The following is a 25,056-nucleotide window of genomic DNA, read 5'->3' as shown; positions in this document are numbered from 1 at the left end:
TGAGTGAATCAGAATGCTGAGTCAGATTTCTCTAGAGCAGAACTGTCCAATAGAACTTTCTGCAGTGATGAAAATATTCATTATTTGTGCTGGCTGTTGGTAGCCACTAGCTGAGGAACAGGATTTTTAACTTGATTAAATTTAAACATAAATAGCCACATATGGCTACTGTGTTTAACAGCACAGTTTTAGAGCCTTTCTGAATCCTACCCAGCCTTATACCCACCCTGTACCTAGAGTTACTTCTCTGAACCTGCCTTCTTAAGCCACTCACCACTCAACCACTTGGGTTTAATCCAAATTTGTCAGTCAGTTCGGTAACTTTTTAGTGTCCACACTCCCCCCGCCTTAAGCCTATTAACAGGTGGCTACGTCCCTTTCATCTTCCATGGTGCTTGCTTCAGTGCTATACTTCCAGGGCTGGTGTTTCAGCCTTGGGTGTTAAGCATTGCCTTCTTTCTCTGAGTTGGGAGTTTACTAACCACACCCATTGGGGGCGGGGCTTGTAGGCTGCTCCAGTCTGAGCCTCTTCGACTCCCCATTAGACAAGTGTCCAGGCTGCCAAGATGCCAGGGCCAAGACCTCGGAAGGGCCCTCAGGCCAGTGACCAGGGTGTGGCAGCTGCCAAGCAGGTACGGATATACAGCCTCCTTTACCTTCACCTTCACCTCTGGGTCAGTCTGAGCGTGAGGGTCTCTGACAACTCGGGCAAACTGGGTCACGTGTGTGGTTTCCCTGTTCGTCTAGAGACTCTGAGCCATGCCTCCTGGAGTTGGCAGAACGCTTAGAGACCCTCTGACCTGCCCCTGCCACACACATGTGGGAGATGAGGCCTGAACTCTCGTGTGTTTCAACCCAGGCTTCCTCCTGCCATGGCCACCTCCATATGAGTGATCTGGAGGGTTCAAGAACCGCCAGGGTTTAGGGTGTTCTGATGGAGTCTCAGTGCTCTCATGGATTCCTCATTTAGGGCCACAGCTTTGCTTGCCCACAACTTGGGCTGTGGCCCAAGTCGGGGACTGATGGGGTCTCTAATTTTCTCCCTTTATTTCTTCTGGGTGCAAGTTCTGAGACTTCTTAGCCCATTTTTATTGTCTTAAAGAGGCAGGTAAGGGAGGTGGTAGGATAAAGGGCATAGACTCAAGACACAAGACCTTATTTTAAATTCTAGCTCTGCTACTTACAAGGCCGTCTCAGTTTCATCTGAAAATGGAGATAAAAATAGGACCGTTACTTAGAGTAGTCAAATTCATAGAGACAAAGAGTAGAATAGTGGTTACGGGGAAGGGGGGAATGGGGAGTTGTTTAATGGGTACAGAGTTTACAGAGTTTCAGTTTTGCAAGATAATAAGTGTTCTGTGGATGGATGGTGGTGATTGCTGCATAGCAATGTGGATGTACTTAACGCCACTGAACTCTACACTTAAAAACTGTTAAGATGGTAGTTTTCATGCTACATGTGGTTTACCACAATTTAAAAGAAAATAGGACGTATCTCAGGATTATGAGAAGTAACTGAGATAATCACATAGAGTGCTACTACATACCCTGCCTGGCAGCTAGTGCTGTTATTGTTGCTAGTAATCATAATGGTAGTGTGGTCTTACTGGGTTCTTTGTAGAGTCACCAGGGAGATAAGCATCCCAGGGGGTAATGTTGCAGGCCTCAGTTTCCCTTTCTGCACATTAGGCCCCACAGACAGCGAAGGAGCCGCTGAGCTCCTGGAGGCTGGCTCTGCGGCTGGGCTCCACCCTCTGCCTCGTTGTGTGTCTCCTCTCAGCTTGGGCTGTTTATGGAGTTCAGCCCTGAGGACATGCTGCTGGGGATGGAGGAGACTGAAGATGATGGGGACCTGGAGGCTGAGCTGCTGGCCCTCACTGGGGAAGCAGGGACCACAGGCAAGAAGCCAGTACCCAAGGGTCAGGGTGAGTTTGGAGCACTTGATGCTGGGACCAGGTGGGCTCTGCAGGGGGTGGGGAGGGTCCTCTCCTCACAGCTGTGGGGAGCCGGCCAGATCATCTGGTCCTTCTGATATCCATGTCCCTTCTGCAGCGTTCCCACCAAGAGGCCATCTTGCCCTGGTCACTTGCCTGTGTGATGGGGAGCTCACTCCCTTCTGGACTGCACCCTCTCCCTTGTGGACAGTCAGCAGTCTGAGTCGCAGGCTGACTCAGGTCCCTATCCTTAGCCCTAGCCAGGGCCTGGTATAGACTAGGGGCTCAGCACAGACTGAACTGGGCACATAATGAGTGCACAGAAATTGTGTCAAATGAATGAATAAGTGGCATCTCCCTCCCCAGCTTGGAAGAGGACAGAGACCTGAAGCCTGGGAGGGTCAGAGGGTCTAAACCAGGAACCCTTAGAGAGAACCATCTCCCATCCCATGTGCTCCTGAGCTGAGGACAAGGAGAGGACCCAAGAAGGGGCTCACTGGTCTGGGAGAACAGTGGTCATCACTTCTCTCTCAGTCCAAACCTGCTTTGGGTTTGATGAGCCTGGGTTTGAATTTGGCTCTGCCATTTACCAGGATTGCAATGTTAGGAAAATTAATAAAGTTCTCAGTTTACTCATACATAAAATGTGGATAGTATTACCTGTCTTTTTTTTTTTTTTTTTTGGCTACACTGCACAGCTTGTGGGATCTTAGTTCCCCAACCAGGGATTGAACCCAGGCCCTCAGCAGTGAAAGCGCAGAGTCCTAACCTCTGGACCGCCAGGAATTCCCAGTATTACCTATCTTGCATAATTACTGTGAAGCTCAAATGAATGTTAAAAATCTTTATATATATGTGAAAGGTGTGGTTAGGGGGAATGGATGGATATGTCTGTGAATAGCTACCACAGCAAAAGTGCCAAGAAGGGAGCAGCTTGTTGCCTGTTGGAGGCCTGGACAGGTTTCCCTGCTGAGGGTCTTCTGTGCTGGGTCATAAAGGAAGAGCAGAGGTGGGCCTTTGGCTGTGGGAGGGAAGGAGGATTTCTTCCTGGGTGTGCCTGCCGGCTCAGTGGATTGAAGACCTTCCTTTACTCCTTGGGAATCTTCTCTGAGTTGCTGTGACCCTCTTCCCCCAGCCCCCCTGCCTATGGCCCACATCGAGAAGTTGGCGGCAGACTGCATGCGGGATGTGGAGGAGGAGGAGGAGGAAGGGCTGGAGGACGATGCAGACTTGCTGGTGCGTCTGCCGGGCTGGTGTTGGAGGGCTCTGTGGTCAAGCCTGCGGAGGAGGCCTGGGGTGTTTCCCTCTGTGTGCTCTGATGCTGACTGAGTGCCTTACCCTTCTTGGGCCCTTTTCCTGACTGTATGGTGTGAGATCTGTCCCCTTTGATGTGTGGCCTGAGCTCTGTACTTGGGGATTCTCAGATTTGGAGGCTTCACTGATTTCAAGCCTATCCCTGGTCAGATTAAAGGAGTGTTTTGGTAAAGGGGCCTTTCAGGCACAGTGAGTGATAACGGAAATACTGCTGGGGGAGCGTGTCCTTGATTCTCAGGTCCTGTCGTGGGTATGGTCATGAGGCTCCCCAGCTCCTGGGACTTGTGTCTCCCCAGACTGAGCTGCAGGAGGTCCTGGGTGCAGATGAGGAGGCTGGGCCCTTGGATGGCGATGAGACAGCCAGCCCAGGTGGCTCTGAGAAGGAACAGGAGAACGTTGAACCTCCAGTGCAGACAGCTCTCCTAACAGCTTCAGTCCCAGCGGCTCAGGTGGGTTCTGGAGGGTCCAGTGTGCCTTTGTCCATGTCCCTTGTGCTTGCATGTCCATGTATAACACACACGGAGGACGGCTTGCCTAGGAAGACTGTGGTAACCCTTTCCAGGGCCCTCCTTCAGCAGCTGCCCCAAGCAGAGGCTGAGCCCAAGAAACTCCTTGGTGGTTGCCGGCCTCAAAGGCCTCTCTGTTCTCCCAGACTGCTCCCTGCAGCCATTTCCTGGCCTCCACAGATTGTCTGGGCCTCTGTGTTTGCCTCTGACATGGCCTCTGGCCTCTCCAGTGAGTCTTTGCCTCCCACCTTGAGGCTTTTAGGTTCTTCCTTCTCCTTGAATCCAAGAGCTTCATTTTCCGGGGCAGCTTCCTTGCAGGGAGGGAGCAGTAAGGGCCTAGCTGGCCCTGGAGTGGCCAGGCCCTGAGCTCAAGTATCTACAGGCTGGAGGGCCTCAGGGGCTGCAGGCTCTGCTGGAGGATCGGATCCACAACTACCGGGAGGCGGTGGCCAGCGCCAAGGAGACAGGTGAAGCAGCCAAAGCCAGGCGCTGTGAGCGCGGCCTGAAGGTGGGTTGTGCTCGGCTGGGTAGCAGGGCTAGTAGTGGGGCTGAGGGCAGTGAGGGCAGAGGGTGAGGCACAGGAGGAGCTTGGGCCAGCGGAGGGGAAGCCTCCCCGCCAGCCTCGCGGAGGTGAAGGATGCTGGGCCTGCCTTTGAGCAGGGTCGAGGCCGTGATGGCTGGCTAGGTTTCTGGTTCTTCTCTCCCTCAGACTCTGGAGTCCCAGCTGGCTGCTGTGAGGAAAGGCAGGAAGATCAGTGAGGATGAGATCCCACCTCCAGTGGCCTTGGGCAAGAGGCCCCTGGCCCCTCAGGAAACAACCGACAGGAGCCCTGAAGCAGAACCCCCAGCTGCCCGCTCCATGGAGCCAGGTATCTGGAGAGAGTCAGATCCCATGCTGGTTCCCAAGGTCAGAGCCCAAGGCCTGCCTCCCCATCCTGCCGTTGTTCCCTTGCTGTCAGTCACACCTTCCCTAAGAGGTCCTCAGGCCAACCAGACCTGGAGGCACTGGTGACCTTCTTCTTTGACTTTCATGTCCTCTCTGTGGACTTTTTGTTTCTCCATAGACAACCCCTCCCAGCCTGAGACAAGCCTCTTGGGCAGCCCTAGTATTTCTGGCCCCCCTGATTCAGACCCAGACCCACAGGCCTTGCTGTTGGCCCGACAGAGAGAGTACAAAGTGGCTGCCCTGAACGCCAAGCGGGCTGGAGAACTAGATCGTGCCCGAGAGCTCATGAGGATTGGGAAGGTATGGCATCTGGTTCAGAGGTCCTGTGTCCAATCCCTCATTTCACAGATGGGGTGGTGACCTGCTCAAGGTCACACAGCTCGACTGAGCTTCAGTGAGACTGGCCTAAGGGGGAGTTTTTCAGCCCAGATCCTTGGGGTTCCCTGGCTTATGCCCACACCTGCTTTTCTTCCTACTGCAGAGATTTGGGGCCGTCCTGGAGGCCCTGGAGAAGGGGCAGCCTGTGGACCTGAGTGCCATGCCCCCTGCACCTGAGGGTCAGTGTGGGAATGGGCGGGGGGAGCCTGCTCAGGCTGGGGCTGGGGCTGGCCAGGCACCCCACCCACACCTACACCTCTGCTCTGGGTCCCCCAGACCTGAAGCCCCTCCCACAGGCTTCCAAGGCCTCCACAGCACCCTCAGATGTACACCCAGCAGTGGAGCGAGTGCAGCCAGTGATGGCCTCTGACATCCCGGCCACCCCAGGTAGGACCGGCTGATGAGACTATGGAGCGGGGGCCTGGGGGGAGGCAGGCAGAGCTGAGGCCATCTCCTCTCTCCTTTCAAGTGGCCCCTACTGAGCCACAGACAGTGCTAGACGCCCTGCAGCAGAGGCTGAACAAGTACCGTGAGGCAGGAACCCAGGCTCGGGGCAGTGGGGATGAGCGCAAGGCCCGGATGCACGAGCGTATTGCCAAGGTGGGCCTGCAGCCTCCCTCCTCGGCTAGCTGCTGTCTGTCTGCTCCCTGGTCTTTGAGTCTTCATCTATCTGTCTCTCTCTCTGGAGCTCTTGCTGCCTCAGGGGCTCTTTTTCCTCCTGGGGCTGCTGTCTCTGTGCTCATCTTGTCTCTCCCTGAGTGGAGCCCGCAGACTGCTGCCCACCAGCAATCCCTCCCTTCCTTCCCTTGCAGCAATATCAAGATGCCATTCGAGCCCACCGAGCAGGACGGAAAGTTGACTTTGCTGAGTTGCCTGTTCCTCCAGGTGAGTGGGGCTTGGCCTGGGGGCTTATGAGGTCCCTGAGCAGGATGGGGGGAAGGGGAAATGATTTCTCACAGATCTGCCTCCGCTCTGGGGGAGCCACCCATCCCAGCCGTGCCCAGGAGGACCCACACAGGACCGGCAGCAATCCGGTGCCTCCCCAAGGCTACCCGAACCCTCTCCCAGTTGTCTCTCTTCTACAGGATTCCCCCCTATACCTGGCTGGGAGCCCACTATGGGTACTGAGGAGGATGTGGTGGCAGCTACTTTAGCAGCTGCCCAGAAACTGGCCTCCTCCAAGGATGCAGCCCCCGCAGAGGAAGATGAGGATGAGGACAAGGTTTGGCTGAGTGCCCGAGGCTCCAGGGGTTGGTGGGGGGAAACAGCAGATATGGGGTGAACCCAGACACTGGTGTCTGTACTAACAAGCCCAGCGAGGTAGATATTCTTTCTTCTACTTTACAGAGAAAAAACTTGGGCAAGGGTACCCAGCTAGGAATTAGCAGAGCTGGATTCAGACCAAGGTGTTTCTGACTCCAGAGCCCAGGTTTGATCCCCATTACCCTGCTGTCTCATGTTGGGAGGTTAACTCAGAGAGCTTCTGAGGCTTCTTCTAGCTCTGAGACTCTCTAGGGCCCACGAGGGAAAGCCATTCATTTCAGGTCACACAGTGAGTAGTACAGTGTTAGGAAGAGAGCCCGAGTCTGCAAACTGCCATGGCCGGGGTGGGGAACAGCCTCCGGTGACAGCCTCCTGGGAACCTGCAGGATGAGCCCCCAGCCCAGGCCCCAGTGGCCAAGAAGCCAGCACAGCCTCTGGTCCCTTCATCCCGGCCCCTGCCTGAGCCCAAAGCCTCGAGTTCTAAGGAGTCACTGAGCCCAGCTGGTGAGTTGGGGAGAAGAGGGATGGAGGAGTGAAGGCCCTAGTGAGAGGCAGGCATGGCTCTAACCAGCGTCCCCTCCCTCCAGTGCGAGAGCAGGTGGCCCTGCTGCAGGCACGGAAACTGCAGTACCAGCGGGCAGCCCTGCAGGCCAAGCGTGGCCAGGACCTGGAGCAGGCCAAAGCCCATCTGCGGGTGGCCAAATCCCTTGAGGCTCAGATCATCCAGGTGCGAGCTGGCCGACCTGTGGACCTCTCCAAGGTGAGTGTCGCCTGATTAATGAGCAGCAGGACTTCTCAGGCGGAGAGGTGGGTGGCCAGCTGGACATGCAGACTGTGAACAAGGTGGCTGCTTGGAGGAGGTGGGACCTGAATAGGATGTGGTGACAGCTGAGAAAGCCTTGTGCGTATGCGTCTGTCTGCCCCATGACCCCAAGAGAGGCCAGGGGAGGCCAGGGGGCTGCCTGTGGTGAGAACTGACCAGGCCGGGCAAGGCCAGAGGAAAGCAGAGCATTGTAGCAGCCTGGGATAGGATGGCAGGCAATGAGTCCACATCACTGGAGGTTACTAGAAGCTGGAGAAACATTTCGTTTGGATTCCTGTGTCTGTTAGGCTCAGTAGAGGAATAATCTGACTCTTGAGGCCCCTGAGGGGCCTTGTGACCTGGGCAGGTGCCTTCACCCTTAACGGATGAGGAGGGTGACTTCATCCTGATCCACCATGAGGATCTGCGACTCTCTCAGAAGGCTGAGGAGGTGTATGCCCAGCTACAAAAAATGCTTCTGGAGCAACATGAGGTCAGTAGACTGCTTGTCTGTCCTCCCCTTTCAGTGCCCACAGCCTCCCCTTGGTGAAAGGCAAGATAGGATTCAAATTCTAGCTCTTCTACTTACTTAGCTATGTGATCTTGGGTAAGGCACTTCCCTTCTCTGAACCACATTTTCCTCATCTATAAAATGGATGATTAATGCCCCTCTTGCAGGGTGGTTATGAAGTTCAAACAGAGTGGAGGGGGAATTACTTTGAAGATGGGAGGAAGAAGTGTTTGGGGAGACAGATGTGTGTGTGTGTGTGTATATATATACATATGTAAGATATACATAGATGTATAGTTGGGTGTATGTGTATCTATCTGAACGGCTGCCTGCAAGTCTGCTTTCTAAAGTGACGTTTCTACTAGGTTTTTTTTAAAATTTATTAATTAGTTTATTTTTGGCTGCCTTGGGTTTTTTTTTGGCTGCGCGTGGGCTTTCTCTAGTTGTGGTGAGCTGGGGCTACTCTTCATTGCCGTGCGCGGGCTTCTCATTGCCGTGGCTTCTCTTGTTGTGGAGCACAGGCTCTAGGAGCACAGGCTTCAGTAGTTGTGGCTCGCGGGCTCAGTAGTTGCGGCTCGTGGGCTCTAAGGCGCAGGCTCGGTAGTTGTGGCGCATGGGCTTAGTTGCTCCACAGCATGTGGGATCTGCCCGGACCAGGACTCGAACTCGTGTCCCCTGCATTGGCAGGCAGATTCTTAACCACTGCGCCACCAAGGAAGTCCCTTTCTGTTAGGTTTTAAAGAAGAATAGGAGTTTGCTAAGGGAATTTAGGGAAATGGCTATCCTCAGGAGAGGAAACAGCAAAAACTCAGAGAAGTGCAATGGGACTTGGGAGCAGTGAATTTGAGGTACCTGTTGGAGGAGAGGGGTAAGGCTACAGAAGGTTGGACCTTTCAGAAGTCAGGCCTCGAAGGCCAACCTAGACGGGTCCTGCTCTGGACTCTGGATTCACTCTGAGCCCCCATTTTCAGAAGTGTGTGCTGTTCTCCAAGCAGTTTATGCACCAGGGCAATGTGGCCGAGACTACCCGGTAAGTGCGGGGCTGGGGCTGGAGCTTGTGGGGTGGGGAGCAGAAAATGAGCCCTGCCATGCTGATGCGCACACCTGTCCCTGTCAGGTTTGAGAAGCTTGCTCAAGACCGCAAGAAGCAGCTTGAGATCCTGCAGCTGGCCCAGGCCCAGGGCCTTGACCCTCCCAGCCACCACTTTGAGTTGAAGACGTTCCAAACTGTGAGGTGCCAAAGCCTAAGGGAGACCGTGGCTCCAGGCAGGGACTGGGCAAGAAGCTGGGAGCCAGGGGTGGAGACTTAGGCCCCTTGACTGAGGCTTCCCAGGCTTGACCCTGACGTATGCCCTGGGGCTGGGAAGCAGTAGGACGTGGTGCCTGTCTGTGAGGAGGGGCTCTGAGCTGTGTGGTGGCTGGGGAGGGAGCCCTGGACGAGGGGTCACAGACTGAGGTCTGCACGCCAGCTCTGCTCTTTCTACTCAGACAAGCTTTGCTTCCCGGGGCCCACTCTCCTCTTGGCCACCACCCTGCTGGGTAGGCAGCCACTGGAAGAGGGGACCTTTTCCTACTGCTCTCCTTCACTTTGGGCTCTTTCTCCTTGCTTCCTGGCTCTAGGATCTTCGCAGAACTCAGCAGCACAGAAATGCATCTGATTGTTGTCCGGGGAATGAACCTCCCAGCCCCTCCAGGTAGCCCTAGGGCCACCCCTACTCTAAGAGGCACTAGACTGTCTAGACTCTCTACTCCTGGCCGCTTAGGGAGGCACTGGCTCTCCCTCTGCACCAAGTGCTGGACTCCTGGCTACTCCCTCTGACCCTGACTCCTCCTTCTCCTTCATAGGGGTGACCCCTGATGACTTGGATGCTTTTGTGCGGTTTGAGTTCCACTATCCTAATTTGGTGAGATTCAGGTAGCAATAGGATCCTGTGAACCCCATCTTCCCTTCCAGGGCCCCGTGCTCTATTCTCCCCATCCCTGGAGTCTGGCTATAGGGACGGGTTTGAAGACCCTTGGGCCCATTCCCTCTATGTGTCCCTTCCCTCAGCATTGATGTAGCCCAGAGTTCCTGGCCCTATATCTCTGTTTTTTCAAGCTGTCCTGACTCCTCTCTTCTCACTGTTTTAGGACCAGGCTCAAAAAAACAAAACAGCTGTGGTGAAAAACACAAACTCTCCAGGTAAGGACCCACGTGAGGGCTGCTTTCTCCTCCCTCTCACCCTCTGATATATCTGTGCAGCACTTGTGTTTCCAGAGTGCTTTCAGATCTATTATCTTACTTGGTCTTCTCAACTTAGGAGATAAAGGCAGGTATTACTACTACTTCTCTAAGGTAATTGGGGAAACTGAAGCTCAGAGAGGTAGAGGGACTTGCCTAGGGCCTCACAGCAAGGAGATGGTGGAAACAGGACTTGAATCCAGGAATCCTGACTCCAAGTTCCAAGCCTTTCCCATTTTGGTTTGATCTGTGTCTAACAAGAACTGTCCAAGTGGACTTCAAGGCCAGGACCTTAATGCTCTCTCTACCTCCCTCTGGTGGCAGTGACTCCGAATTGCAGGCAGAAAGATTGAGAGGGGAGGCCAGCCCTGGGCCAGTTTCCACTTCATCAGGGAATCCCTGGGAGCCAAGTTCCTCTATCTTCTCCCCACTCTTGCAGAATTTGATCAGCTCTTCAAACTAAACATCAACCGAAACCACCGGGGCTTCAGGAGGGTGATTCAAAGCAAAGGAATCAAGTTTGAAATCTTCCACAAAGGGTGAGGGCTCTGGTCAGTCACACTGCCAAGGTGGGCTGGGAGGAAGGATTGGTTTCTGTTGCTGCTGCTGCCCCTGCTACTATTCAGTTTTCTTGTGCTGGGTTTAGCCAGCTCATTTCTGCCTTCCCTGCCCAGTCCAATCCTCTGCCGACTCTTGGCTTTCCAGATCCTTCTTCAGAAGTGACAAGCTGGTCGGCACAGCCCACCTGAAACTGGAGCGTCTGGAGAAAGAGTGTGAGATCAGAGAGATTGTGGAGGTAGGGCGGGAAAACCGGAGGACTTGGCAAGAAAAGAGCCAATGTTCACTGAACATCAGTCCCTCTTGTGGTTTTTTTGTGCCCATTAATTTAAAAATATCCATAAGTGTGCTATAGAGTATGTGCTATACCCATTTCACAAATGAAGAGATTCAGAGGGTCTGAGAAAATTTCATAGCGTCACCCAGAAAGGAAGTAGCTACAATCCTTCCAAGACGCTCTGCACTACTCAGGTTCCCAGGGATGGTGGATTAGGGGGCTTTTGAGGGGCCTGATCATGGTTGTCAACTTGGCACACACAAATTCCTAGGTGTCTGGGGGCAGGTTATGGTTGAGGCAGTTGTCTGGCAACATGATGAAGTAGAACAACCTCTGGACATAAAGTTGATAATGTATTTCCAGAGGAGGGACCCACCAGAACACAGCTAGTCCGTGTTTAGGAATCGGCCCCAGGAGCTCCTTAAGCTTCCCTGAACTCACCGAATTTCACAGGGACTCCCAGAGCTTGCCCCTGATGACGAGGCAACTGAGGTTCCCAGAGGAGAAGGGTGTTCAACAAGCTCGTACAGAGCATCTCTGGCACAACTAGGCCCAGACCCTGGCTGATGCCTTCGTAGGCTGGGGCTTTTCCCACTACATTGCCTCTGCCTGTTTGGGGGAGTTCTTAAGTGGGGCCTGCTTTGTATCAGCCCCAGTGAGGTTGGTTAGACTTCACAAGCCTGTAGCACTGCTTTGAACTCCAGCCGCCCCTTCTCCTGCATAGGAGGGAAGCAGCACAGCAGCTGGCAAGACAAGCAAGTCCTGACCTTGCTGCACAGTGGCTGTGTGACGGTATCATTCACTTCTCTCTGGGCCATCTGTGAACTGAAGGTTTGGGCTCAGTCGTTTTCAGGCCGCACCTTGAAGCCAGAGCATTTCTTCCAGGAGTTGCCAAGGGGACTGTGGGGAAAACTGAGTAAGCAGAGCTCTAGGTTTCTCACTTCCACTTCAGAGCATTGGTGCTTATTTGGATTTACATATGACTTTTTTTTTTATAAGACTTACTTACCTAAAACCACCACCACCAAACAGCAGGAGGGTGGGGTTGTCCTGAGATGGAGACTCTTGTGTTGAGATGCAGGATACTCTTAGCTCCTCTCTCTCCTCACCTGTGAGCACAGGGAGCTGCCTGCTCCCCCCACCTCTTTCCCCTCAGTTACCGTCTCCCTCTCTGTGGTCCTCACAGGTCCTGGACGGAAGGAAGCCCACTGGGGGCAAGCTGGAGGTGAAGGTGAGGCTGCGGGAGCCTCTGAGTGGCCAGGACGTGCAGATGGTCACCGAGAACTGGCTGGTCCTGGAGCCCAGGGGCCTGTGAGGTGGGCAGCTCTCTGGGCCCTTAGAACCTCTGTCCCCTGCTCACCGCCTGGGCCCCCCAGGGACCCTTCCAGTACTCAACTCGTATCTAAGGAGAAAGCCTAGGAATTTCTCATCTGTGAGGAAGACCAAGAGGCAAAACTGTTTGTTGGGTAGCGCTCAGGCTCAGTGTCTCATGATCTTCAGTAGAACTGGGGAAGGAAGTTAACTTTCCCAGGTCTGTCTTCAGGAAACCCTTTCTAAAATCTACTTGTACATTCACTGCAGTTTAGACTTCCTGTGCTTTGTGCCCTTGTGCAACAGAGGGTCAATGTAGGGAGTGGAGTCAGGCCAGCAATTCCTCTCCAGCTTCCCCCCGCCCCCCTCACTTTGCTGGCTTTAGAGGTCATTGTACATAAAGGAGATGCTGCTGCACAAGCACCAAAGACCTGTTAAGTATGTGCATTACTGACCACAGCCCTAGTCCTTCCTGTTGCTGGCCCCTCCCCAGGCCTCCACCCAAACAGGCTGGATTCCAAGATTCCCCCTACCCCTCCATCTGTCGGAGGGCAAGGACAGCCTCACTGCTCTGCCATGGAGTCTTGTAACCCCTTAACCCCTGGGTAGCAACTGCTTGCAGCTTGCCCCAGCCCCCAGTTGCACCATTTCTAGATGTGCCTTTAAAAGGTAGAACTGTAAGGGATGGGAAAACTCGAGTGTGATCTGGACGCCCCGCCACACCCCCTGCTTAGGGTTGGGGCAGGGTTCTGTGACTCCAGGTGGCCAGTGGCAGCCTATCCCACACAACTCAGTTTACCCCCTCAGTTTGCCCTGCCTGTGCCTGTGCCTTGGTTCCTGACAGCTGCTGCACTAGCCTCCCTGCTTCTCAAAGCTCTCAGTGGAAGCTTGTTCAGGACTGTGTGGTGGGAAGTAAGGGTAGGGCTGTCTTGGGTTTGGTTCATGTACCTAAGACTGAAAGAATGTTATGTTAACTAGGAAAGAAAAAATATATATATGTGTATATATATTATGTAGCTGATTTTATTTAAGAAACTAGGTCTAATTAACTCATTGTAGGGGATTTACACTCTCCTCACAAAGTAACCATTAAAGTCCTTGTTCAGGACTTTGCTAAAGCCCTGCTGCTCCCTGTCACTTTTTAAAGCCAGAGTGGCGATAACATTTGTTAATTGACAGAAACTGCTGCTATGGCTTCCTCTTTTGAGACAGGGCAGGGGAAGCCTTGCCTCTTCAGCTCATCACCTAGGGAAATCCCTTAGTTTCTTCCCAAGAAATTCTCCTTTGGCTTTGTTTTTCTGAATGGATGGAGATAATGGAGGGATTTATAGTTGCAACAGATTTAATGTTCAAAACTGCAATGTTCTACATCTCTTAGAAATAAACTTTAATACCGCATCTTTTCCCCCCCTTTTTTTGAAGCATTAAGTTCAACAAAGCATTCCTGAAGATAATTTTTTAAGGCTTTATGTAACGCAGATACATTCAACTTACTGATCACTATAGTATTGCAAATGCACAGCTCGGGGATTGAGCCTGTGTGTGTCTTTTTCTGGATGAAGCTGGACCATGTTTCCCTGCCCTTAAGAGCAGAGCTGATAGTGGGTAACAGAGCAGGGACAACAAATAACTTTTCTGAGAGCTTGCTGGCCAGTCTTACCTATCAGAGTGAACTACCAAAAATTCCATAGATGTGAGCCTTAACCCTTAAATGCAGTCATATCTATGTTCATACAAGCAGCCATCTAGAATGAAAAGGAGGGTTGTTAGCCCTCATAAGGTGGCCTAGAGCAAAGAGGGGTGGCAAAGAGGGTTCCTGACTCAACCTAGCCTTCCCCTCAGGGTTTGCACCCAACTCACCAGTGCTAAGAGGGCTTGAAGCTTCTGCCAGCCCTAGAAATTTCTAAACTCAGGCCTCTGCTAGAAATTTGATAGGAAGTTCTCTGTGGCTCAAAGATTTCCCATCACAACCTGTTCAATTTCATTCTGCTTAACTGCCCTTTGCTTTTTGGAAAACAGAACTTCCAGGCTGAGAGAGGCAAGACAAAGCCGCCCACTGGCCTTAGAGACTAAGGTTCTTAAAAGGCCTTTGTTTTAGCCATGGCATGCAGGGGGTCACTGGCAGGAGCCTGCCCAGCTTCATCTTGTCCTAAGATTTATCCAAATGCAGCAACTCAGCATCGCAGATTAGTGACTTATGGGCAGTTGAGAACCAGCCACAACCCAAATCATTTTTAAATTTTAAAATTTCTTTTCAATTTAGTGCACATTTTCTTCTGAATTAGTGAACTGGATAAAATATGGAAGAAATTTATCTCAGAATCAGGAAGTCTTGCTCACAATTAAAGGGCAGACTAGTTTATTATTTTCCTTTCTTATAGCACTATTCTGAAGCCTGCATTGTTGCTTCCCAATTTTTGAGATCTTGCCCCTTAAGTAAAGGCAACTGCTTTTAAGATGAAACTGTGGGGCTGAGACTGGTAGAAGGTAGAGGCAGGTAGCTTGCACCTGGTCCAGTTCCATCACAGATAGATTCTTCCCTTCTCTGGGCCTCAGCTTCCCAAACTCTAAAATGGGCGTTATCATTCCTATTCTGCTCCTTATCCCTTCTGGCTACATTACAATCCTCCAAATCCCATTACTGTCATTATTAAAATTATTTTAGCATTATTATTAAAACAGAAACCACCGTCACAAACTTGCTCTAGAAACAGTGTTCAGCAGATTGCTTGCTTGTTGTCTGAAATGCATTAAATGCATAAATTATTCCCCAGATGACTAGTTATGATAGAAGTAAATTCGGTTGGAAATTCTGAGCTCACCAGCATTCAGGAAACACTGTGCATGAGGGAAGACACTAGATGGGAACTTATACAGGTCAAAGTTGCATATTTCTGTAGCCCTAGAGTCTGGTAGGTGCTCAGATAAGAGTTGACAAAAAGAAATGGAGAAACTACATTGCCGAGCATTTGGTAAGAATTTAGTTTTTAAAAATTTAATGTTACCAGAATGGCAATTCTGTTCCTCTTTATAAGGATCTCTGTATCTCAATCTAAGTTTACATTATAGAAGAATCTGCCTTATTTAGAAATGTGATGTTTCAGTTCTATACAATATACAGTGTATAAAAACAAAAATGAAACGAGGGAAAACAGTGAACTAGCTTTGGCTATTTTATGCCCAATTCCACAAGATGATTTTACTAAACATAAAGGACATTTTATGCAATTGAGAATGGACCTGACTGTGCAGGGCCAGAGTAGGGGAATTTAAAAGTTTGCACTGATCCCAGAAGGTATGTATAACTGCAAGATCTATTTAGGTGGCAGGAAGAAAGGTAACTTCTCTAGGAGGACAGGACCAAGGGAGCCAGCTCCTACAGAAGCTCCAATTTATATTTAGACCAAGCTAGATGTTACACCCAAATACCTACTACTATTATTAACCCTGTTATTAATACCCTTGTTGTTAACAAGTGCATCCTTGTGCCTGTCAGGTTTGGGGGGTGACAGTCCCAGGGCTCGGTCCTTACAAGCTGGTGTTCGGTGGGCACCCATTCTTTTCTTGCCTTAGAAGCTCCAAGTCTACGGGAAAGGTCACAATCCCAGCTCTCTGCAGCCACCATCAGCGAAGGCTGTGGAGAGGCAGATGTAGAATGTCGATTTCCCCCACCATGGAAGAGCACTAAACCTAGCTAGACACACTTGGGCCTCAGAAAACAGCTGTTGCCCTAAACGTAGTTCCACAGCCTGTAACTGCCAAGTGCTAAGCCCAGCTCCAGCCACTGAGGAGCAGCCTCTCACTGTCTCAGAGGCCCGCACTAGCTTCCAGGGGCTTCTTGGAGTTGCTCTTTCACTGCAGAGGGACCAACCTCTCGCTTGGCCTGGGTGTTTAGAAGATGCCAGTGACAAGGAAGTGAGTTGCCCTAGAGCAGTGTTTTTCAAACTGTGGGTTGTGAAATCTATTTGGTCTGTGACCAAAATAAATTCTTAATGAAGGAGAAAATGATCAGAGTGCATCACATATATTATTTGGTAAACCAAATAATACTATTTGGTAAATAATTTGGTAAACCAAATCTTGGCTTCTAATACCACTTCCTCTAAAAAAAAAAAACCAAACAAACAGGCTGATTCCAAGGCTGGGACAGGGTTAACCCAAGATGGCCCTGGGGCATCTTGTTAGGCCAGAAAAGGAAGTGTTCAGAAAAATGTTAGGAGCATGTCACAAGGATGTGGGAGCTCACCTGAAGGGGTTCTCTCTGGCCAAAGCTGAGACCATCTGAGCACCAAAATAATGAATTAGAACCATTTAAAAAGTAATCCCAAGTCCATAATGAAAACTAATTACATGAATAAATAAGAAAGAAGGGCTTTTGCTTATAGATAATCAAGTGCAACTGATAAAGGTAGAGGAAGTGCTGGAATTGAGAAATCATTTGTAGCCATCATAGTAAAAGATCAATTCAGACAGGAAACATCAGAGAATGCTAACTCATAAGGGGAAATTTCAGTGAGCAAGATATCTGCATGATCTGAAAGTATCTCTACATGTATTGGTTATTTGTTTCAAGGGGGAAAATATACAGTGGACAAACTGGACCACACCTTGACCAGGTGATGAAAATTTACCATCAGTGAGGGGCAGAAGGACATTAAGTGACCCCTGATGTGATGTCCTAAGAAGGACACAACACCACTTAGGTAGGGTTCTGGCCAACAATGCGTAATTCACCTGATTATGAGGAGATACCAACTGAATGCAAAATGAGGCATTTTCTATTAAGAAATGAGTTGGGGGAACCTTATTCACCAAAAATATCAATGACATAAAAGATAAAGGTGAGTCATGACAGCAACTTACCATGTCTGTCTTATCGTGCTGGAAGCTTCACTGGAGGGGAAAGATGCTGTGAAGGACATTATTGGACAGATGCTAGGTTAAAGTATCACACCGAAGTTGAGAACTGTCCTATGGTTATGTAAGAAAATGTGCTAATTTTTAGGAAACAAACATTGAAGTATTTAGGGATAAAGGTTTATGATGTATGCAACTTACTCTCAAGTGCCTCTATTTTTTATGGAGACAGAAAAGGAAAGGAACACTGCTAAAGCAAATGAGTTAATCTGTGAATAGCTGAATCTGGGTAAAGCATACATAGATGGTGGTGGTGAAGGATTTTTTAACTCACCACTTTCCTGGAAGTTTAAATTATTTCTCAGTAAAATATTTTTTTAAATACCTATAGTGTAAGGAATTCCCTGGTGGTCCAGTGGTTAGGACTCTGCACTTTCACTGCCAGGGCCCAGGTTTGATTCCCTGGTCAGGGAACTAAGATCCTGCAAGCAGCAGGGCATGGCATAAAATAAAATAAAATACCTCTAGTGTATATTATAACTAAAAATGTCTTGGGTATATTCTGTCAGCTTTCACAGAAAGGCCCAATTCAGTGTCTCATCCACTCTGGCAGATCTTGAGAGATCCTGTAATTGGCTCTACTATCCAGGTGACCTCATTTACACTGAGTCGCCCTTCCTTGGATAGAAGAGAGATAATCCTTTGGGTCTTTGATTCACTTCAATAAATAATCTAGTAAAAACAAAAAGTCTAAGTGTGACTCCTACTTGAAGTCGCTGTGATGTAACTGGGACAAGATCAGCATGAAACTGTCCTTTTTATATCCATCCTGTACAAAGAGTTCAAGACTGATGCTTCATTTTTTATTTCCCCTCTGCCCTCCCACCCCACCCTTGGTGATGGCTGTACCCATCTGAGCATTTCTGAGCACAAGACCAAAAGTAAGTCTTAGAGGAGCAGAACTCTTGTCTAAACAGTAACAGAAGGGGATTAGCTGCAAGGATAGCGTAACTGTGGTGCAGTAACAGAAGCTGCCCAGATCTTCTCGGTGGACAATGCATAGAAGACTTAGAATTATGGAACATCTGTCCCCCCAACCACCCTTTCCCACCCCGTCCCCCAAACCCCCACCCCACCCCTCCCCCATTAATAGTGTTAACAAAATCTTAATTTTCCAGTTCTAAAGTGCAAATGATTTGGGTATGACTGCTGTTGCAACAGGTCTGAACAGAAAAAAATGAAGTCCTCTCTGTCTATGCGATGTTTTCCAGAATATAAAAGATGAGTTCCATGACGATGGGGCCCTCACTGAGCTGGCAGGCCCCTCCATGGATCACCGGCACCAAAGCGCTGTCCAGATCGTTCATGTACTGCGAGGGAAGGGGCTGGCCATTGCTCCCTGCTTGATAGCCAACCTACACCGCAGAAAGAAGGGGATGAGAGGTTACTGGACAGAGAAGATCTCTCCAGAGGGCTGCGGGCCAAGGAGGCTGAGCAGGAAAGGAGATGTCCTCCTTGGCCAGGGGCTAGAACTGGCAGTAGACACAAACTTCTCCTTCTCTTCCCTGAATTGTCACTTACCATCCTATCATTCATCCTGCCTCTACCACATGATAGCTGTGAGACCTTGGGCCAGACACTTAATCTGTTAGGGTCTTAGTTTCCCAGGAAGGGGGGATGGGGCACAGAGAGGTATGGAATGTCAGCAGTAATACATAAACCTTTGGTTGTGAAAATTAAAACGAGAAATATACTGGGTAAACTCCCTAACACAACAGGAACTGAACACTTGTTCTTCCATCCATTCTTCCACACACCATCTTCTGAACACCTACAAACACAGGAATTCGAGGATGAATGTAAACGGGGCCCCTGCCCTCGACAGCCCTACACATTTAGCAGAAAAATGCTTGTTCTTAAATTGTTTTATGTGCGGTAATTCTCCAGCCAGATTTTCAGTACCATTTGAGAAAGGACCATAATACCTCATTTGTATTACCTTGACATGCTTAGTACAGCATTGGGCAAGACCTTTAGTAGAAAATAACTATATCTGTTGACTGATGACTAGTCAGGAAACAGAGCCAAATATATAGCCTTTCACATTTTCCCTGATAATGACATAACTCTGCATCAAAGCAGGAACACTGGGACATGTCACATGGATCTAAAATCCAAAAGAAATGTAGGGAGATTAGAGTGCTAGGCCACAGGAGAGAGACGCTGGGGAAAGGAAGTGGGGGCAGGGTGCACTAATACTAGATTGTGACTACAAACAGCATACAAAAAGGTTAAGTAAGACAGGGAGGGAAGCCCAGCCACAGGAGACCTGAACTGACAGGAATCCCAATGGGGAAATAGTTCAAGTCCTAGCCACTACCTAGCTTGGAGATGTTGCCAGTAAGGGGTGGGAGCTGCAGAGGCCAGTCGACAGAAGTTTGCTGTAGTTTAAGAAAACGACAGGATGTGGACAGCTTGGGACCTGCTCTCTAATGGAGGCAGAATGATTCCCAAAGGGCGGGGCTGGGGAGTCTCAAAGGCTGGCCCTGATGTCATTCACACCGTGGCCGGTCCTCACACACTTCTCCTTAGCCCACACTAAAAAGAAAAGTCCTTGCAAGAATTCAGGTGAGGAAGCCAGAGTTCCAATGGTTCAGAGAGTCTGACCAAGCAGCACATCCAGCTGTATTACCAACAGAGGGAAGGCTAAATACTGTATCTGGTCAGGCCCAAGATCCAGAGACTTATACTCTCTGGGTTGCAGCAGGAAAACTCACATGTCAGAAAACAGACACTGCCCAAGTCCCGCTTCAAAGGCTGAGACTCTTTACCTGATCTGAGTCAAGTGTCACACGTAGTCCCAGTTTAGTCATTCCATCTTCCTTCAGAAGCTTCAGGTGGGGACACAGAGCAAGACAAAAAGCCTTGGCAACGTGCTCGGTCAGTCGGCTGTGATCTGCGGGATCACTCAGGCAACTGTGCTGGTCATCATTTTCTAGGAAGAACACCTGGTCCCCAAACAAAAGAGACTTTTAAACTTGTGCCTAGGAGATGTAGGAAGAAGTGGGTACACCAACTCACGTGTATGAGCAACCTGATTCCCTAAGATGTGCAGGAAGACCTCAGACACCACGAGGTCCTTGGGCCAGGAAAAGTAGGGCACTGATATCTTACATCTAAGAGACAGCCTCCGCCTCTCACAGTCTCTGCATCCACAAAATGGTAGCTGCTATCTGCCTATCTACCTGAAAGCCGTGGCCATGGTCATAACGGTATGTTCTACGCAGAACCGGGAAAGGCTTACATTTTGCACTGTATACTTCTAAAAGGAACCCCTAATATATGGACAACTTTCTAAGAGAACGGACCTTATAGATCACGTCACCCAACACCTTCATATTACTGATTACTCATAGAAGGGAGGTGACTCGCTCAGGGCCTAGGCCAGAATCTGCCTCTTATCACAGACAGTTTTTCCCACCACATGGCTCTGCCACTGCTGAGGCCAGAGCTGTGTCAGTGTCCTTGAACTGAGCACTGCACTGGGCGCAGGCAGAAGCATAGCAGATTTGGAACTGAGACTTGAGTCCTAGTCACATAGAGGAGGGTCATGAGCAAGTCCTTTGGCTTCTTAATGCCCAGTTTGCCTCTGTAAAATGGGAAGCACCTATTCTCTCTGGTTATTGTAAAAATTAAATGATATAAAAGCAAAACGTAAAAGATACAGATACGTAAATACACAATGCTTCTATATACCACCCCCTAGCTTACTGCTCAAGCAGTGGCTTATACTAGGAATACTGCAAAGGAGCAGCTCTGAAGCCCTAAGCCCGACGCACTAGTGAGAATGGCAGCATGAAATGATGGAAAGAGCTCTGGAGTGGGACTCGGGAGACTTCTGCCCTGGCTCTGCCAGCAACCAGCATTAGGCAAGTCACAAGTCACCCGGCCTCTCTCAGACTGTTTACTCATTATGTAATTTCTCATTTCTCATCTCCCTACCTCAGTGGGTTATTGGGGAGCAAAAAGGAGGAAACAGGTCAAACTACTTTGTAAGCAATGAAGACATTTACATGTTCCAGACCCTGCACTACTCAAAATATATCAAAGGGATGATCATTACAAAGCAAGCAGATAAAACCACTCAGCCACATATGAAAACACCAAGCATGGTATGAAAGATAAGTCACTTGGAACAACAGCTCAAGAACTGAAGAACCTCTAGTCTATGTGTTGTCAGGAACCAGCTAGGAAACCTGGGTAAGGCATTTAACCTCCCTTGGCCTCAGTTACCCTGTGTGTAAAATGGAAAAGGTAGAAGTCAAAGAACTTCTTAGATTTAAAAAAAAAATTAAGATTTTTAAAGCTGCCAGAAATCCTAGAGATCTTACTTTATTTTATAGACAAGTATAAATGAGGTTCAAAAGAAGTTGAGACATAGGACCTACCTGTTTACTCTCAGAAAATAAACTTTCTGATTTGTCTGACATGTACACACATACAGGGTTTCTGCCCTGTCCTCTCATTCCCAAGTTAGCCTCTAACACAGCTTTCACATTAAGGAAAAATATAGTGGAAAAGAGCTTAGGAGTTGGCCAGATCTGGGTTTGAATCAGGACTCAGCCATTACTTAGTCACCATATAATCTTGGACAAGTTAGTTTCTGAGCTTTAGTTTTCTTATTGGTGAGATAAGTCTATTTTTTAAAGACTGTGTTATCCAAGACAGTTATAACTGCAGCATAACCAGCCCAGCTTTCTGAAGAATCCAGCAAAGATGGTATGCACCCTTCAGAGATACACCCTTCTTGAGTTCCAATGTGAACAAATCTCTGAACACTAGTTCATCGGGAGGAGATGTCTCACTGCTGCAGGCCGCACTTTGTGCATTTCTTCCTAGTGAGCTAAGATAGACCAGAGAGAATTGGAGTATAGAAGGTAAACAGAGAGATTTTATTTATTTATTTTTCTTATCCTCCAGAATCAGCCCAGAATGTGCCTCTGGGCCGAGCAAAAAGTTGTCTTCAGAGGAGGTCAAGGATGCCAAGTTTCATTTCCTTACCTCTGTCCATCTGATGACTTTTCCATTTGCTTTATACTCTGATCCATGGAATATCTTCACACTTGTTATAGACTCCATGGACTTCCCATCTATGGGACTTATGACACTAAAACAGAGACAAAGGAAAGAGATGGAAGCAGCTCAAAGTTAGAAGAACCACTTCTCTTGTCAAGTCTTTTTACTAATTACACTGGGTGCCTTGCTGAACACGTGTGTAAAACATTACAAAAGAAGAAGCCACTGAACAAAAGTGTACATGAACAGAGCTCTCAGGGAAGGGCCTATGCACTGAAATAATTGGGAACACACATATGACAAACGAGTCCTGATTCCAGGAGCTGGTTATTTAATGTAAAGAAACTTTACTCAAGCCTGCTCTCTTCCTCCACTATTCCTCCCTTCAGTGGCTGCACAGCCCCACCCGATCCTGCTCTCCCCTGGCTCTGCCACAGCCTCCGCTCCTGGCTGTGACGAAACTCATCACATCACATTCTCCAGACTGTCTGCGTATTTGCCTCACAAATGAACTTCCGAAAGTGAGGGTATACAATATACTCACCTCTGTGTGCTACAGTTCCATGTCTGACACACTGCTTGGAATGTAGGCGGTTAGTAAGTGTTTATTGATTAAAGGAATTATTTGACCAAGTATGTTAATTATGACAGTGCTGGTGTGAAATGATGAACATGTCTCTATATTATCTATCACAACAAACTCCCTTCAGTGCTACATTATCACTTCTAGATTCCTGAATAGAAAGGCCACATTTTATGGTCATGCCCTCTCCAAAATATAGCAAGTATAAATATGTGGAGATATATACTCATTCCAATGAGGATTCCAAATAATTTTTGCAAAGATTCCAAACTTTTCCTAACAATTTTCAAACCTGTTTATGTTTTTGAATCTCTATGTACAAAAGGTCAAATTTAACCTAAATTGGGATTTGCTTCATTTGACTGAATTAAAATTATTTAACCACTGTTAAGTTTAACTTCTAACTCATCAGACAATGTCAAAAATAGAGCAGCCTCAGTTGATTAACACTCTTTTGAGAAAGGATACCCTGACACTGTGGAACAAGCTGGAAAACATTCAGTCTACACACTACAAACTAAACTCCTGGGTTCAAGAGTCTTCCCTGACTAGTTCTTGTCCTTTTTTCTAAGATGCTGCCACTGGCATGTGTTGTAGGAAAGAGCAACCTACTTGTTGTTAGCTACCAATACCTTAAGGCATCAGATTTTCAGTTTATCAACTTTTTTGTCCTAATAACCATGGAATTTGTTGTGATAGATAATATAGACACTTGTTCATCAGTTCACACCATCAACCTAATAACCAAATATAATAGAGAATTAAACACAAATTGATTTTGAAATTAAATTTTCCACGAAGTATGGGAAGATAAAAGGTTATTTGTAAAGTAGGCAAACACACTCATTGATTTAGAAATTGCTTCCTTTTGTTCAATAACAAAGGTTTTAAAACCATTTTTAAAAAATCTTGTATGCCATGTTGTAAATGCCCTCTACCTGCCTTTGCTTCTGCTAGTCCCTCAGACTGGAATGCCCACTCTGCCACAGCTATGCAGCAAATGTCTACTCATCTTACCAGACTCAGCTCAAGCAGCAGCCATTCCTCTAGGAAGTCGTTCCTGAATACTGCCCGACCACCTCTACCGAGTTCCTCATTTCTTTTTTATCTTCACTGTTTCCTATAGAGTTTTCTATAGCGTCTTCCGAACTTTGGTGGACTTATTTATAACTATCTTCAAAACCAGACTAAGTCACCTGTCAGCAAGGACCACATGGACTTCATTTTTGTATTTTCAGAAGCCCACACATAGAGTTATTGCCTGAAGGATGAATGGGAGAAAGCTTAATACAATGAAGTATGACATATTTATTCAACTAATCAGTTTTTTAAAGAACCTACTTGGGGGACTTCCCTGGTGACGCAGTGGTTGGGAATCTGCCTGCCAATACAGGGAACGTGGGTTCGAACCCTGGTCTGGGAAGATCCCACATGCCGCGGAGCTACTAAGCCTGCGCTCTAGAGCCTGCGAGCCACAACTATTGAGCCCGAGCACCACAACTACTGAAGCCTGCACCTAGAGCCCATGCTCCGCAACAAGAGAAGCCACTGCAATGAAAAGCCTGCACATGGCAGCGAAGAGTGGCCCCTGCTCTCCACAACTAAAGAAAGCCTGCACGCAGCAACGAAGACCCAACGCAGCCAAAAATAAATTAAAAAAAAAAAAAAAAAAAGAACTGCTTGGTGCTGGACAGTGTTTTAGGTGCTGGTGACACAGAAGTAAATAAACCATCAAATATGTCTGCCCTCATGGAGCTTACATCCCAGGGGCAATATAATAAAATAAATAAATAACAATATATGTTAGAGAGTTATAGGTGCCCTTAAATATAATTCAGGGGAGGGAAGAAATGTGTATGAGAGGCTTATAATGTAGTAGGCTGGCCAGGGAAGGCCTTATTGAGAAAGTGACATTTTAGGAAAAACTTGAAGCAGGGAGGGAGTAACGCGTGGCTATATAGGAACAGGGTATAAGTTGAGAAAACAGAAGGTACAAAGGTCTGAGGGCAGAAGCACAGCTGATGTATTCAAGCAAGAAGCCAGGTGTTGCTTCTGAGAAGTGGATGGAGGGATTGGGTAAGGCCTTGTATGTCGTAAAAGACTTTGGCTTTTACCCTGAATGACACTGGAAGCCAGTGGTGGGTTTTGAGCAAAGAAGTGACAATGCTCTGGCTGCTGTACTGGAAATTGATTAGGCTGGGGGAAAGGAGGAGGCCACGACTAGAAACAATGAAACCAATTAGGAGGCGACTGCAATAATGCAGACCAAATGATGGCAGCAGCGGTAGTGAGAAGTAGTACGATTCTGGAAGTATTTTAAAGTAAAGCTAACAGGATTTACTATTGGACTAGGTGTAGGGTGTGAGACAAAAGTGTCAAAGATGACCCCAAGGTCTGGGCTTAAACCATCAGAATAGGGTTGCCATGTACTAGAGAAGAGTATAGGATTTGAAGCCCAAGGAGGTGGTTTTCAGTCCTAGCCCTGCCACTTCCTAGCTTTATGGAGTCATTTATCTATC

General features: G+C 48.5%; 2 protein-coding genes across 3 annotated transcripts in view; one reads left to right on the top strand and one right to left on the bottom strand.

The window, feature by feature from the left end:
* Window positions 1-566: 566 nt before the first annotated feature.
* On the top strand, window positions 567-18,659 carry CC2D1B (coiled-coil and C2 domain containing 1B; the record flags this gene model as incomplete). Its single annotated transcript, XM_079728367.1, has 24 exons — window positions 567-632; window positions 1,781-1,925; window positions 3,070-3,170; window positions 3,545-3,697; window positions 4,137-4,262; window positions 4,464-4,623; window positions 4,819-5,000; window positions 5,182-5,257; window positions 5,355-5,465; window positions 5,548-5,678; window positions 5,891-5,963; window positions 6,164-6,300; window positions 6,710-6,845; window positions 6,929-7,101; window positions 7,511-7,636; window positions 8,626-8,684; window positions 8,772-8,888; window positions 9,275-9,348; window positions 9,500-9,558; window positions 9,785-9,836; window positions 10,315-10,414; window positions 10,581-10,671; window positions 11,897-12,026; window positions 18,150-18,659. The coding sequence occupies 23 exons, from the start codon at window positions 567-569 to the stop codon at window positions 12,023-12,025; spliced, it is 2,577 nt and encodes an 858-aa protein (XP_079584493.1). The 3' UTR covers window position 12,026; window positions 18,150-18,659.
* The window catches only part of ZFYVE9 (zinc finger FYVE-type containing 9), a gene marked incomplete at both ends in the record, with an annotated part of 124,691 nt that continues 117,766 nt past the window's right edge, over window positions 18,132-25,056 (bottom strand). For both annotated transcript variants that reach the window (XM_079728366.1, XM_079728365.1), the window contains 3 exons: window positions 18,132-18,293; window positions 19,710-19,886; window positions 21,940-22,045. In XM_079728366.1, the coding sequence (XP_079584492.1) occupies window positions 18,132-18,293; window positions 19,710-19,886; window positions 21,940-22,045 (445 nt within the window). The remainder of the gene's footprint in view (window positions 18,294-19,709; window positions 19,887-21,939; window positions 22,046-25,056) is intronic.

Source organism: Hyperoodon ampullatus (assembly GCF_949752795.1).
Source record: "Hyperoodon ampullatus genome assembly, chromosome: 2".
NCBI lineage: Eukaryota > Metazoa > Chordata > Mammalia > Artiodactyla > Ziphiidae > Hyperoodon > Hyperoodon ampullatus.
The sequence above is the reverse complement of the archived record's forward strand: the minus strand, read 5'-3'. Positions and strand labels throughout refer to the sequence as shown.